Source organism: Carassius gibelio, chromosome B21, assembly GCF_023724105.1.
Source record: "Carassius gibelio isolate Cgi1373 ecotype wild population from Czech Republic chromosome B21, carGib1.2-hapl.c, whole genome shotgun sequence".
Taxonomy (NCBI): Eukaryota; Metazoa; Chordata; class Actinopteri; order Cypriniformes; family Cyprinidae; genus Carassius; species Carassius gibelio.
In genome coordinates, this window is record NC_068416.1 from 23,090,296 (window position 1) to 23,106,657 (window position 16,362).

General features: G+C 37.6%; 1 protein-coding gene across 5 annotated transcripts in view; it reads left to right on the forward strand.

Annotated features, from left to right (window-relative positions):
- Positions 1-14,753, forward strand: part of LOC127985855 (rho GTPase-activating protein 24) — a 65,613-nt gene extending 50,860 nt beyond the window's left edge. For 4 of the 5 annotated variants that reach the window (XM_052588046.1, XM_052588043.1, XM_052588042.1 and 1 more), the window contains exons 2-8: positions 1,226-1,348; positions 6,651-6,858; positions 8,296-8,428; positions 10,223-10,296; positions 11,097-11,218; positions 11,309-12,392; positions 13,531-14,753. In XM_052588046.1, the coding sequence (XP_052444006.1) occupies positions 1,243-1,348; positions 6,651-6,858; positions 8,296-8,428; positions 10,223-10,296; positions 11,097-11,218; positions 11,309-12,392; positions 13,531-13,774 (1,971 nt within the window). In that variant the 5' untranslated portion in view covers positions 1,226-1,242 and the 3' untranslated portion in view covers positions 13,775-14,753. Of the gene's footprint in view, positions 1-1,225; positions 1,349-4,483; positions 5,953-6,650; positions 6,859-8,295; positions 8,429-10,222; positions 10,297-11,096; positions 11,219-11,308; positions 12,393-13,530 lie in introns of those variants that run through there. The other variant, XM_052588045.1, reaches the window with a different exon arrangement.
- Positions 14,754-16,362: the final 1,609 nt, after the last annotated feature.

The window sequence follows — 16,362 nt, forward strand, 5'->3', positions numbered from 1 at the left end:
ACAAACAGCTGAAGTTCAAAACTATTATAGACAAGTGCAGGTAGTAACCGGCATCTGTACTCATTTTTGAAGAGCGTGGCCAGCCCACCGCCTCGACCTGACACTCGTGGGGAGTTGTAGAAAGAGCAGCCAGGGGGGAGGAGCTCCGAGAAGGCGCTGTCATCACCTGGTTTCAACCATGTTTCCGTCAACAACAAAAAGTCCAGAGCGTTTGTCATAAAATAGTCATTCAATATAAAAGTCTTATTTGTAAGTGACCTAGTGTTGATCAGCGCCATGTGAATTGAGCGCCTTTCAGTCCGTTGGGAAGCACGACTGAGCGGGCGGAGATTCCCAAGCACGCAGCCTCGCTTGGAGGAGCGCTTCCTGTTCCAGTAGCGGGGAGATGGGCACTCGGAGCCCGGTACAATCGACCGGAGCCACCGGTAATTGCATGCCAAAGAACGCACATTGCAGCCGATGAACCCAGCTGACGACCCAAAACACGGATGACCCCGATCGCAGGTGGAGGATGATGTCAGGTACGCTCTGAGCCTGACACGTATTCCGCCTCTCTTCCCGCGTTTCCTGCGGCGATTTCTGCGGAGTGGCAGGCAGGGTTCACGCCATAGATAGGCAGGTATGGACGCGATGAAAGGCGGCAGCGTGGCTGACTGACCAACAGAGCCATAGATCGGCACTTTCTCCACAGAGTTACATATACTTAACAAAGTCAGGCGGTCATACACCAGCAACGGTGACACATTTCGAGTGACAAGCAGTAGAAACAGGCAAATTAGCAATAATCCCAGCAAAGGTAAACGGCGAGCCACACACTGCGGCGCCATTTTGAATTGTTTAGCATACAAAGGCATGTCCTGCCACTCATCTTTAATGACCGAGACCTAATTGGCTGTTGACAAGTGGTTTGCAGAAGTGTCAAGGAGTGAGCAAATAACTCCAGTTGTTATAGTTGTTATAAAGGAAAGTTTCGCAGACTTAAGCCCCTTTCACCCGGGACCAATTGCAGGAACACTTTACCCCTGTATTTGCCGGAATGGCAGTTTGAAAGGGGCTTAAAAGAAGTAAAGAAAGCTCAAGCTATTTTCACAATTGAAAGTGTGTATGTGAATGATGGCTTTTGAAATGATATTTTGATATTCATGTTACATGTTACTGTGTTTTTACATGGAAGAACATCAAACCCAACAAACTTCTGACCATTATTTCAATGCTCTTTCTGTAGGGGGCGACAGGGAGCGAATGACATCCAACCATGAGACTTATCTACTTATGGCCAGCACACAGAATGACATGGAGGACTGGGTGAAGAGCATCCGCAGGGTGATATGGGCTCCGTTTGGAGGAGGTGAGCTTCTGCAACCAGTTTGTCAGAATAAGTCACTGTTGGTTAATGGATATAAACAGGATGGTCACAGTTTAACTTTGCTTTACTTACACAGCTTTAACTTTGCTATATACTATACTACAAGGGCGTAGTTTTTGTTTGGACTTTGGGGAAGTTGAATTGTGAATTGTTTTAGTCAAATTTCGGGTCATGCTCACTCATAAAGCTTATTTATTTGTTTGTTTGCTTATATAGGCCTTATATATGTATGTATGAAAAAATCTGAAAAAAAAAAAAGAAATTACCATATTTTTCGGACTGTAAGTCGCACCTGACTATAAGTCGCATCAGTCCAAAAATACGTCATGATGAGGAAAAAAACATATATAAGTCGCACTGGACTATAAGTCGCATTTATGTAGAACCAAGAGAAAACATTACCTTCTCCAGCCGCGAGAGGGCGCTCTATGTCTTCAGTGTAGACTACAGGAGAACTGAGCAGCATAGAGCGCCCTCTCACGGCTGGAGACGGTAATGTTTTCTCTTGGTTCATTTGTCTTAATTCATTTCTCTTGGTTCATGTCAAATTAATTTTGATAAATAAGTCGCACCTGACTATAAGTCGCAGGACCAGCCAAACTATGAAATAAAAAGTGACTTATAGCCCGGAAAATACGGTAGAATTTCTAAAATTCTAAACATCTAAAAGTTTCTGAACTGGTTTTAGGCTCCACTTTCTGAATGACAAGGGTTTTGACAGCCAGCATTTAAGTTATTATATTTAAGTGATTGTTTGAAGTAGAAACCTAATTAGAGACTCAAAATTATGGAATAGGTTGAAAGTATTCATATATTTATATACTTCACGTACATTAATACAAAAAAGTGCCATGAGGTCTGAGATAGTTGTCAGTTTAATTGACTGTCGATGTGTGGGTGTGTTTGGAGGTGTGCTCATATTTTTCAGTCTCGCACACAGCACCAACCTCATTAAACTGCCCACTTTCTGGGGTCAGTGAAGAGGTTTGCTCACCAGCCTGCAAGAATGACTCATCCTTGCATGGCCATCTGAATGATCCCACTCTGTGTGGGCAGGAATCAACCATTCACAGGAATAAGCTCGTGTAGTCCAGCCAGAGTTGAGGGCACAAAACCATGTGATACAGACTGAGTGCATTAAACTTTGAGAGGCATGTTGTGGAATTTACAACGTGTCCTACATCAACTTTACCTGCTGTGTTTGGCTTTTCTTGAAGTATTTTTTCGCTTGTTAACACAGTTAAATTACTTAAAAGTTACTTTACACAGTCATTTGTAATATCTAGGGCCAGCATAGTGCTTTTTGTGTGTTGCTTGGTTTGTAGTCTTGGTCTTACACCGTCTTACCCTTTAAATATTTCTCTGTGAACTCAACTTGGTCATTGGATTTTGCTAAATGGACATTTTGTTACAACCATGTTTGGTATTTCTGTGCACAAAGCCTTTGAAAAAAATATATATATATCTCATGTTTACATATGTGTAGCCAAAAGAATTAGGATTCCTCAGGAATGTATCTTTTGTTCACATTTGTAGTTGAGAAAGGGACATTACCTACCACAGTCAGCTGATTTACCCCATAGGTCAAAGGTCACCGAGTCAAAGAGTGTATAATATCCCACTGTAGGGGTCCTGTGGTGTTTCACGACCACCCAGTTGCAGTGCATGCCTGTTCCAGTCTCTTCTCCTTGACCTTCGACATCTCCGTCTCAGATTTGATATGAGCATGTGTGTGCAGCTGCAAGAAGCGGATCATTCATTAGGCCACAGACGTTTAGAATCCCTTTAAGACGTTATTCGCTTTTGACTTGTTATTTTGCTGTGTGATCACACTTTTGTCAAAGACTTTATCAGCTTTCAGCAATGACATATAAGTGTTTTCTTTGTAGTTAATGAAGTATTGACTGTCTGAAGCTGACCCTTCCAGTCTGATCCAAGAGAGATCACATATTCTTTAAAAAGTTCAGTTCGACTAAAAATGCAGTGTCAAGAAAAGCATCTGTCCTCACAGAAGACGCAATGCTGCACAGGAGAAGCCAGAAGTGTGAACCAATTAGAGCTTCCCAGCACGATGTCATGAAAATACAAGAAATTGTTACGACTAGTTAGGACTAAAATTTGTGAGAATACGCTTCTAGGTCTAGTTTAGGATTTTTTGTTTTCAGTCTTGCGCAGTGTTGTTGTCTGAAATTGTTTTCTGCAATTGAAATAAATCTGAAATAAAATAAATGATGCATTGACTTTTCAAATTTTAACAATCTTAAATGAAAATTAGAAAAGTTGTAGCACTTAAAAAAATGAAATAACAAAAATTAAGTTATAAATAAATAATGAAAACTAATAAATATGGTTAAAGCATATTAAAAAACATTACTAAAACTTAAATTAAACAATTAAAAAAAAAAGCTATTTCGGAACTCATTTAATAAATATTAAAATAGACTAGTTTAGTGGTATATTTAGTGTTAAATATATATATATATATATATATATATATATATATATATATATATATATATATATATATATATATATATATATATATATATATATATATATATATATATATATATATATATATATATATATATATATATATATAATCAAACCTTTTAAGCTAATTCTGGCCAATAACTCTTTTTTTTTTATCTGAAAGAGTAATTGACCACTGGTGGAAAAGCATGTTTGTTTTGTGATGACTTCACAAAAAATAAAAAAATATGTCCTTCCTATGAAATAAAGCAAAGTAGAAGATGAAAACCTCTCACAAGTTAAACCCAGGCGATCAGATTTGAGCTTCTTAGGTCAAGAAAATTACTTCCACTTTTGTATGCAATGTGTTATACAGTTTGCAGCTCCTATATGGCTTCTGACTGTGAGAATCTATTACAGGCTTTTTAATGAAGTCATAATTTGCTGCTGTTGGCATGTCTATTCTTTGTGAACTTAAAAACAGAGCTTATTTAAAGGCGCATTTACTGTACTTGTTTTCTTGTTTGAGTTTTTAATCCTGGTCTGAAGGTTTAGACAAAGAATATTCATTCATTCAGAATTCAGTTTTTATTCTTTATTCAAGAAGATTAAAACAATCTTTCTGCATATAATCTTTTCCGCCAGTGAACTGGAAGACCTTCTAGGCTGTGAGTGATTCGCCCACGGCCGAGTGCCGCTGTTCAAACGTCCACAAAAACACGGCGGTGTGAACGGCAGGAATGAGGGCCGAAGGCTGGGAACAGCCACAACAGATGATTACACAGCTAAGAGCTTAGCAGCTTTTTAACACTAACCTTAGGGGACGGAGGGGAGGGGTAGTTTTGGCCCCGTCGTACTCTCTGCTATGAAGTACAGGTCAGGTCTGAGCTTTGGATGGATGGAGCAGTTCGTCTCCTCCCCTTTAAATCCAAACCTCCTTAAAGAAGGGAACGGACTCCGCTTTCAGACGTACAGGAGTAGAGGACAGAGAGTATACAGGAATGGCTTCTGGGCAATCTGATGAAAGAGTGGATTAAAAGGAGACAAGATGAGATGAAGAGAAGAGAAGACCAAAGAAACCGCAAGAGCTCAAAGGGTACGAGGCTGTAACGAGGGACAAAAAGAATTGAGGAAAAAATGAAGAGACTGCCTCAAAGGTCTGAAATGAGGAAGGAAGATCTAAAAGGTGCAAGACTGTTATGAGAGAAGAAGATACGTACTGTAGTTTGCAAAGAGAGCCGGACTGGAAGCATCTCATATTTGATATTTTGTAGGATAAGAGCCTTGCAGCAGCACAAAGAGTACTCTGTGGGAATACATGAGATTGGCAGAAAAGCTCTGGACAGCTTGAAGACGGCGTGAAGTCGAGTGTGTGTGTGTGTGTCCAGTGTTGTTAATTGACTGCCATAGCAAACAGGGACAGAAAAGTCATGTGAAAGTCAGAAGAAAAGCTCCACCAAAATGAGATATTAAATCCCTGAGGATTCACAGACAGGAGATCCAGGCTTGAGAAACCAAGAGTGTAAACCAGGTGAACTCACTGAAGGGAGAGGAGAACCATCAGGAGATTACGTTTGGCCGGATTCCTCACAAACTCTTTCCATGGGAAACAAGACTCTCTTGCAAGAGCTTCTGGATAAATCATTAAAGAATTGAAGCCAAGCGAATGTCTACATTCTGTTTTTTTCTGCTTAGGTTCCTGTGTTTTAGCCAGATCACCATCTCACACCTGTGTGGCCACCATTAATAACTGACATCGCCTGGTCCAGAGATGCATCATGGGAAACTTCTATGTTTATTCATCCAGAAAGAGATGTATATAGAAAACTAAAACTATTGACGCAGGTCAAGTACTTTTTCTTCATTCGTTTGAGATCCAGTTGCGATCCAGCTATGGAAGTTCCCAAAACATTTTCCCAAAGACTGAGTGGAGGAAAATAATATTGTGGATGATTTTTCAGCAGTAGTGTGATTGTAGGCTACTTTGGACTGATTGTTGAAGATGCTCAGAGGCGGACACTTTGGATGCACCTTCTTGCATCCCTTATTTTATTACAGTTTCATGCACAGAAGTGTCTTCCGTAAAATAAAAAGTTGCGTCAGCTTCAAACATGGTGAGTCAGACTTGAAAGAAAATGTGAAATATCGTTTCTCACATCTGTCCAGCCTCTTTTTCCCCTCCATCAGCTCAGGCAGGAAGAAGGCGGCAAAACCCTTCCTGTCTTCTAGGCTTAGTTGAATTTGTACCACCTCGTACCACATGTCTGCGTCCGGAGACCTGGAAAGCGCACCGATCCAAAGCTTCCAGGAAGTCTGGGCTAATCCCCGCTCATATGCATGCCACATGTGAATCACGCTTGTTTTCAGCCCGACCGATGCAGACAAAAGAACAGGGAAGGAGAGGAAGTGTGTGATTTTCTTCTCAGAGAGCGTGACATGCAAGAATAGCTTAAATCATGCTTCTTTAGCAGCTCTCTCCTCACTTTTTCCCCTACATATTGAAATAGAGGGATCAATTGTTTTTCAACATGGAGTTTAAAACAATTTTTTAAGGCTCTAAAAGATTTGTCAGATAGCTCTTCTTACTTTTCATAATGGTAGCCTACCTAAAATATTAAATAAAAGATAAAATGTAACAATTAGCACATATAATATTCACATATATATTAGGTCTCTCAATAAAAAAAAAAAAAAAAAAAACTTTTTAAAATTTCTCAGCAGGTGTGAGTCTCAAAATTCTTGTGTAAAATCATCAGAATGTGCCTAAATATTGGCTTATCTGATCCTCATGAACTATGGGTTTGTGTTTCAGGAATCTTCGGTCAGAAGTTGGAAGAGACTGTTCGATATGAACGTCGTTATGGCAATAAGATGGCGCCAATGCTGGTGGAGCAGTGCGTGGACTTCATCCGTCATTGGGGTCTGCGAGAAGAAGGGCTCTTCCGTCTGCCTGGACAAGCCAACCTCGTCAAAGAGCTTCAGGATGCTTTCGACTGTGGAGAGAAGCCGTCTTTTGATTGGTACTTGCACTTTCTGTTAGGAATGTGAAAGGAATCTGCATGAAAACAAACAGACACAACTTTAAATCATCTAAATAATCTTCAGAATAGTCCAGATTGTCTGTATTATCTATTTTGCCTTCCTTATCAACTCTCTTCATGATTTTTTAAATTTTATTCAATAAATAATCATGAAAAAATAAATAAATCACGGTTTATACAAAATATTAAGCACAAAAGTTTTCAACATTGATAATAAAAAACGTGATATGAGCAGCAAATCAGCATATTAGAATAATTTCTGAAGGATCATGTGACACTGAAGACTGGAACAATGGAACAACTAGCTTACGTTGTCAAATTATATTACAATATTAAGTCTTTTACTGTATTTTTAATCAATTAAATGCAGCCATGTGGAGCATAAGATACTTATTTAAAAAAAATGCTAAGACTAAGTCACTTTGGATAAACACGTCTACTAAATGTAAAATAATGTAAATGAAATCTAGCAAAGAATTACCATCTCATTAATGCCTGAATTGAGTCCTCATTAAATCCAAGTTTACTCTGGCTCCAGTGACAAATCAAAGCGAAAAGATGCAGTTGACAGTGACAGCTCTGTTTAGAGCCTCTGAAACATGTTCGACATACTTTCACTTTATATTAAAACTCATAAGAGTGCCATCTTTTGATAAAAATAGGTTTGCTTTCTTCACAGATGCCTGGCATTACAATGAAGCAGAATCTAATTCTGGAATATTCACCCAAGAATTCACATTTATAAATTAACAAGACTTTTTAACACCTCCAGGTTTTTAATTTCGTCTTTTTCTCATTTCCAATGTTTCTCTCTGTGCAGTTTTCCAAATGGACTATTTACCATTTAGTAGATTCCGCCTGAAAGTGCAGTTATGTTGTCCATTTTAAGCTAATGTCCCTTCTCATTACCCTAAAATGTAGATGCTGGATACTTTCTCTCTCTGAAAACGCTTTCTCTGCACTTCCACATTACCAAATGCTGCAGACAACACCAGCAGCTGCTTCCCCGGTTTATTTACAACCTGCAAATTTAGCGACGGCTGCCAGGGCTCCACAATCACTTTGTCGTGAAGAGACATGGCAGGGAAGGCACGCTGAATATTTAGCACCGTTCATATTTAGATCTCACTGGTGTCTGAAGCAAGGTGATAATTATTAAGGGTCAATACACAGAATATGCATGTGACGGTTACATTATACACGTGCTTGCTATTCCTGTCCAGCCCACCCGGGAAGAGTCGATGAATCCAGCATGTTACGGGATTGTCACAAGCTCAAATCCTCTGTGGGATCATCATTAGATCTGCTGGGATACTGACACATCATGGACACCCACACTCTGTCATTTAAAGTCATTTTTTACACACGCTTTTGCTTCTAGACTTATATGTCTATTCTTTCCATCTTTCTCTGCAGTAACACAGACGTTCACACCGTAGCATCATTGTTGAAGCTGTACTTGAGAGAGCTGCCTGAGCCGGTCATCCCGTTCTGTAAATACGAAGAGTTTCTGGCCTGCACCAAACTCCTCAGCAAAGACCAGGATGCAGTGAGTTATCTCTTGTTGACCATCACATTGCAAGCATAAAATCCTGTTGTATATTCTTGGTGGCTATAACAGGTCTCATTACTCAAGGGTGCAATGGTTTTCTTCAAACGTGTGTGTTATTAATGATGCAAGTTACTAGATACATATAAAGTACTACTGTACAGTTGTAATGTTTGGGGTGGGTACACTTTTAGAAATAAAGGTGCTTCAGGATGCCATAGAACAACCTTTTTTTTTTTTTGTCTAAATGGTTCCATGAAGAACCTGTGAAGTTATGAACATATGAAGAATCTTTCTGTTTCACAAAAGGTTATTTGTGGTGAAAGAATGTTTTTCAGATTAGAAAAAGTTAAGAAAGACATGGTTCTTCAAAGAACCTTTGACTGAATGGTAATGTTTTTTGGGTTTTTTATTGGTGGTGATAGAAGATTCTTATGCTCCTCAAGTGTGCATTTATTTAATCAAAAATTCTGTAAAAACCATAATATTGTGAAACATATTATTGCAATTTAAAATATCAATTTCTATATTAAATATATTTTATAATTTACTGTATTTTAGTAATGCTAAGTTTATTTTTCAACACCATTGCCCCAGTGTGTCACATGATCCTTAATAATCTTTATAATATTTTAAATAATCTTTCTAATATGCCAATTTTGCAGCAAAAAAAAAAAAAAACATTTCTTATTAATATAAATTCTGAAAACAGTTGGGCTGCTTAATGTTTTTCTGCAAAGAGTGATTTTTTTTTAATTTTTTTCAGGATACTTTCAAAGGATCAAAATTAAAGTTAAAATTAAAATAAAAAGGGCTTTTGCTCTGGTTCTGTTGTTGTTTATTTAGCATTTTACAAGACTTTGTTTAAAAGCATAACATTTTTAACTAAACTACATGTTAACAAATGTCAAGGATGTTGTTTTTCATAATGAGCCTCATTGTAGACTCAAAACATTGTTGAACTTTTTAGCTCCCCTCTTTTTGCTTTTTCTTAGTTTCAAGTTCGGTTCCCACCAGCAGGCTGAGAAAAAGGCAAATAACTCATCGCACTATTCTACTGCACTCGTCTTTCATCTTGCGTGCATCAATACCTTACTTTTGCTGAGCCTAAAGAAGAACAGGTTGACCCCGAGGAACAGAAACAGCCTCATTCTGACTTTTAAGTTACAGTTTTACCTCGCGTGAATCACCTGTGCGTCAGCCAGCGGCTTTTGAAAGGTTTCAGGATAGAATCAAAGTGCAGGACGGAGTCTTGCAACACTGAATTTAATTTACTGCCCCAAGGATTTGAGCGAGATTCGTACCTCTGAGAGTCCCTTGAGTGTGGTACACGCAAAGAATCGCGGTACCATGTCAAATGAAGTAGAAGGCTTACTACATCCATTTGTTTTTGAAAAATAGCTTTCTCATGTGGTGCAGCAAAGTCATTTTCATCAGAGAGAGCCTGCAGGGAAAAGACATATTGACCATGATAAAAACAGATCTGGAATGGAGCGCATCAATAAATCTAGACCGTCATCAGTTGTTAAACTCACTGACCCATGCCTAGACGAATAGTGCAGTAATAACGGAATAAATTGCAGTATGAATATTTAAAGTCAATTTGGAAGACTTTTAAAAGCAATGGGACAGGTTTAATTGCTTTTTCATTTAGTACGTCTTTTAATCATGCATATTAGTCCAGATCATTTAAAATTAAATTACTATAATCAGTTTAAGCAAAGGCATACATTTGTATTTCTTTTTATCCTGGATGTGTATTTAATTATTATTGTTTTTAATCTCTCTGTGCAGGGAATGAAGGAATTAAGAAGACAAGTGGAAGGTCTACCTCCGGTAAACTACAACCTGCTTAAATACATATGCAAGTAGGTGATTTTTTATTTTATTCCATTCAGCTGTGGCTTATCACAAAATATTGTATAAAAAAATATGTAATAGTACTTTGCATTAGTGGTGGAAATTTGAGTCAATGAGTCAATCCAATCAATCGATTCATTCAAAAACCTTGATGCATTCAGGAACATTGCAAGTGACTGTCTGTGAGTCACTGAATCAGTTCACTCAATTGATTGATTCAAAAACCCTGATGCATTCAGGAACAAAGCAAGGCACTCTCTGTAAGTGAGTCACTGAGTCAGTTCAGTCCGTCAGTTCACTCAAAAACACTGATTCATTTGTGAATAAAAAAGTGACTGTCTTTAAGTCAGTCACTGAGTCTGTTCACTCAGTGAATCAGCTGAAAAACAGTGATGCATTCAGGAATTAAATAAGTGGCTGTCTTTGAATGAGTCCGTGAATCAATTAACTCAGTGGCACTATAAAAAAGAAAAAAAAGATATGAATTATCTTGTATGATGTTTTCAAATCATAATATCAATTTTAGAGTTTTTTGAAAATAAGATTTTTATTTTTATTAAAAAAAATTTTTTTTTGATTATTTTTGTTTTTTGTTGCAACAATCAAGTTAATTTCTATATATATATATATATATATATATATATATATATATATATATATATATATATATATATATATATATATATTTATTTATTTATTTATTTATTTATTTTATTTTATTTTATTTTATTTTTTGCCACACATTCAACTTTGTACATACAGTTTCTGAAATCTCAGTTGTAATGTTAAGACTCTTCTTTTTGTCCAGGTTTTTGGATGAAGTTCAGTCCTACTCAGGTGTGAATAAAATGAGTGTACAGAATCTGGCTACAGTCTTTGGGCCAAATATTCTAAGGCCAAAGGTTGAGGACCCAGTGACTATAATGGAAGGTAGGTCTTCCAATCCATATCTCTCACTCCAAAAATCTCTGGATCTGGATTATAATCAGTGTTTGAGTAATCTATTTGTCATGTGTTCAGGCACAGTACTGGTCCAGCAATTGATGGCTGTTCTGATTGGCCGCCATGATGTTCTTTTCCCACCCGATGAGGAGCATACTAGCACTCTGGAACTGGTTAATAATAACAATAATGAGACACAGAAACGGCCTACGAATGGTCAGATTCAAAACAAAGAGAACAATAACACCAGTGGGGTGCGACAGTGCACTTGGGACGCGCCAGAATCCCCCAGCCGGGTTCCTCTGGACAATGGCTCTCCTCGTTCAGGCAGCCCACGTAATGGTTTTACTGGACAGCGATTCGAGGTGGCCCGCAGTCCGCCGCTCTCCGTGAAGAAGAACCCGGCGTTTAGCAAAGGGAGCGGGATTGTCACCAATGGGTCGTTCAGTTCCTCCTCATCGTCTTCAGGTGACGCCAATCAGGAGAAAAGTCTAACTCTACCCAACATGGGAACCCTTCATGCACGTCGGACGGGTGCAATTAAAGGCTCAGGCACCAAAATGGGCGTCCAGAATGGCGTCGCTCGGATGGGCGTATCCAGCGCGGATGTGACAAATGGGACTCTAAATGGACGGAATGGACTCTGGGTGCCCAACGGTCATGTCACGATGCGCGAGGCTAAAAGTAGAGACACCGAGCACCAGCAGAACCGCCTGTCCACGTACGACAACGTCCACAACGTCCACATCCATCAGCAGCAAACGACACAGCCCAGTCTGAGCAGCAGCTGTGAGGACAAACAGAGCGTGGATAGCGCCACATGGTCCACCTCGTCTTGCGAGATCTCTCTACCAGAAAACTCCACTTCTTGCCGCTCTTCCACAACCACGTGCCCAGAGCAGGATTTCTTTGGCAGCAACTTTGAAGATCCTTTGTTGGACGGGCCGGTGCAGGAGGACAACGTACTGGCGGTGGATGATAGAGAGCAGCAGACCAGTAATGGAGGAGGCCGGGGGAGCAGGGGAACCAGCAGCAGCGATAACAGTGAAACGTTTGCCGTCGCAAATGGACCGACCAATCATAGTGCACTGCACAGCCTGGTGGCCAGTCTCAAACAGGAAATGCTCAAGCAGAAGAACGAATATGAGACCAGGATCAAGAGGTGAGAGTCATATTCAATCAAAAAATGAACTTTACAGAGCACAGAAACTAGTGATGTTTTTTTTCAGTTTTAATGAAGTAAAAAATCAATAGAAAATAAAACAAATGAAATAAAAAAAAAAATGCCTAAATTGTTTCCAACTTAGGAAACACCGTTAAATGGAGATTGAAAATAATTTCCATTTTAATCTGTATATTTTTATAAATGTGATTTATAGAAAACTAAAACAAGGGAACTGAAATCAAATGAGGGGAATGCCAATAAATCAATAAACAAATAAATGAGAAAAAAACAAACAAATAAATAATTTACATAAACACACAAACACTCTTCAGTATGGCACAAATGTGATGTGTGGCAAACATTTGAATATTGTTGTTCTGTCTTCCCTGTTGCTTTTTTGGATAATTTCATCCCTGCCCAAAAAAAAAAAAAACTAAGAAAAAAAAAAAAAAAAAAAAACAAGCCAGTGTGAATTAATGTAAGTAATTACAACAACAACAAAAAAAACTTTTATTTACTTATTTAATAATAAAAAAATTACTCACTTTTTATAAAATACAACAAACATCTATTTTTAATAAAATTAAATAATATTTATTCAATTTCTTAACAAATAATCAGTTTTTAAATACAAGTATATATTTTTTACTTTTAATTAAATAAAAATCTTTATTTTAAATAATTAATACTTTTTTTAATACTATTTCTAATCAAATAACATTTTTTTTACTTGTAATCAAATTAAATTTATTAACCCAAATTACTAAAATAAAATATTTATTAACTAATATATAAGAAAACATACATATTTATTTTAACAATGTTAAATATTTACATTCAATACAATTAAAATATTATTTTTTTATATAAAAAATATTTATGAATGTATTAAATTGTTTATTAACTTAACCTATATATATATATATATATATATATATATATATATATATATATATATATATATATATATATATAAACATAAGTTTATACATGTTAAGAAATTTTTTATTGAAAGTAAACCTTTTTCAATCCATGACAGAATTAACTTTTACCTAAATTAACTCTTTAAGTGTCTCATTAAACCATCACTGTATTAAAAGGTGTATTTACCCTCCTTTTCCCATCTTCCCTGTAGTCTGGAACTTCGGAATGTAGAGTTGGAGACGGTGATGGCTAATCTACACGAAGAGCTTGACCAGGAGAAAAAGAAATACACCATGGTGGAGATCAAGCTGAGAAACGCAGAGCGAGCCAAGGACGATGCGGAAAAGAGAAACGAGATGTTGCAGAAAGAGATGGAGCAGTTCTTTTCCACCTTCGGAGACCTGACCGCAGACCCGCGACGGCCCGACAGAGCCAACACCATCTGGATCCAGTGAGCCGTTAACTTCCTACCATTAACATTACAATGTGTGGGCTTGTGTTCAGACAGAACGGGACTAAATCAACCTTCACGGCATCTTTGCACGTTTGGTGCAAAGGTTTGACACGGCTGAGTGAAGCCCATTGAGCCAAATTTTCAGAACTGAGCGTGGACCTGTTGGATTCATTAAGAGGGATGATGGGACGATGCAGCTCGGATGTTAAAATGAAAGATGCTTTTCAAACCAAAAGAAGGCAATTCTGACCTGAGAGCGAATGATAAGAGGAGCTCTTGACGGTTGTGGTTGAATGTGAGGGAAGGAATCGATTACATGAATGAACACTGAGTTTTAGATGATGGGAAACTCCTGAAGGACGACAGAAGCACGAATGTCACTCTTATTTCTTGTTGTGATCCAACCAAATGTGTCCTTGAGCTGTCGTGTGTCCTCTCGTGTATATAAAGGAGAAACAATGTTAAAAATTCCACAGTGAAAAACCAATGTCTGTATAAATGCAAATTAATGTTTAATGTACGTACTGATATTTAAACGGAGAATTCTCAATGTGTGTTACGTATACATTTTATATCAAGGCTTTTCCTTGCACTTAAAGCATATGAGTTGCTATGTTGTTTTTCAGTATGGTACGTTGTGAGATGTGGCAAGTATTTTAATATCAGTCTTCCCTGTTGCTTTTTTGCGTAATTTATCACTGCAATATGACCAAAACCAAGTAGACGTGTAAATACTTGTGAAAACACTGCAAACGCTCGGCCTGTCCTTGTCATTTGTGCCTGTCGCACATCATTTGCTTGCAGCGGTGCTAGACGGGAGGAAGTGTGTTAAAATGAAGAGCGAGATGGGGTTTGTTCATCTCTCGGACCATGTGGGGTCATCGCCTTGTCGCAGCTGTCTATGCTTCTACTGTAGCTTGATGCATTCGGTGAAATGCAATGAAATTAAATTATGTGAGCTCATTTATACTCGTCTTAAATTGTGTTGTGTCATTGTATCAGTCGCTGGGCTCGACCACACACGAAATCTGTGGGTGGTCTGATATTTACAACCACACTAATGAGACCACAGCTTCCTAAACAAATCTGGACATTAAAGTCGATGTCTATAAAAAAAAACTGTGAAAAAAATATGCTGTGTCCAATCATAATTCTTATAGAGATAAAAATGCACCAAAACACACAGCGTGATGCAGAATGCAACAGAATTATGAGAATATTGACCCAGTTTGAATCTGGGTGGGCTTTTATATATTTTCTCACTGTAATGCATTTGTGTATGTGCAGGTGTGGATGTGAGATGAGGAACATTTCTCAATATTGTGTTGCAAGCTCTCACTAAAAGATGCAAGAATAAATGTAAGCATTATTTCCAAACCTGCATGACTTGAATATAGAGCTCAAAAAAGAAAGCATGATAAAAGTGTTAAATTTGACTGTAAAATTATATTCATTAATATTTCAGGTTTTCTCTATTATTATTATTATTATTATTATTATTATTATTATTATTAAACAAAAGAAATCCTGTTTTCATTTAAATTCAAGATTAGTTTTTTATACATGCGCAACATTTCTCATTTTTCATCTTTTATTTATATAAAACTGTATTGTTACAATTTGAAAATAACTTTTAAGTTAAATGTAATTTATTCCATTTTTATGTTACGTGGTCTATCAGAAATTTTGTAAACTTTATTTTATTTCAGCTTTTTTTAATTAACCACCACTAGTTTTGGAAAAGCATGGGGCTAATTGAATAAACTTTTTCTTTTTTGGTTTTCTTATGAACTAATCGTTTGCTACCGACATCTAGCGCTGCCCCGGTGCACTCTGGGAATTATCATCCTTGTCATTTGACCCAGTATAATGATGTGTTTGAATTTAAAGCTCCCTCTAGTGTATTCCACTGAACCCGATTAGAGGAGGCACCAGGGGTCCTGCGCTCTCCATCCCGCAGCACTCTGGCTCACACTCCGCACCTTTCTTCACTGGATAATAGGCTTAAAGCAGCCGGACAAAGTAAACACAGCCTGCAAATTCCATTCTGAGCTACCAGTGACAGAATGGAGCGGGATCCAGGAATATTTTCACGCCGAGCTTGAGCTGAAGAATACAAACCTCTGGAGCTGGAGAGAAAAACAGATAATAGAGAGCTTCTCATGCAGGGATCGTCTTTTGTTGGCGATTTGGGTTTTGCTCCATTTTATAGAACTAAACCAAATGAGATGGAAGTCCACTGTAGGTAACAGAGCTATTTAGATGATAAATATGCTTCAGTTAAGTGTGTGTGTGTGAGAGAGAGAGAGAGAGAGAGAGAAAGACAGAGGGTTAAATAAAATAAAATAAGAATTGTATGGTGTCATCGAAAAGTATGAACTCAAAATGAAAATTTACTCATGAGTAGTCTTTTTCATTTTTATTCAATGCAACAGCAACTTCTGTCTTCAACAAATTGTGGCATCACATACATAAAAAAACAAACATAAGAACTCCATTCTTTTTTTATTAGATGACCACAATCTAATTGGGGGCTTTTAGATGTTTCTCAGTAACTTACATCACCTGTCTTCACTAATTCACCACAGT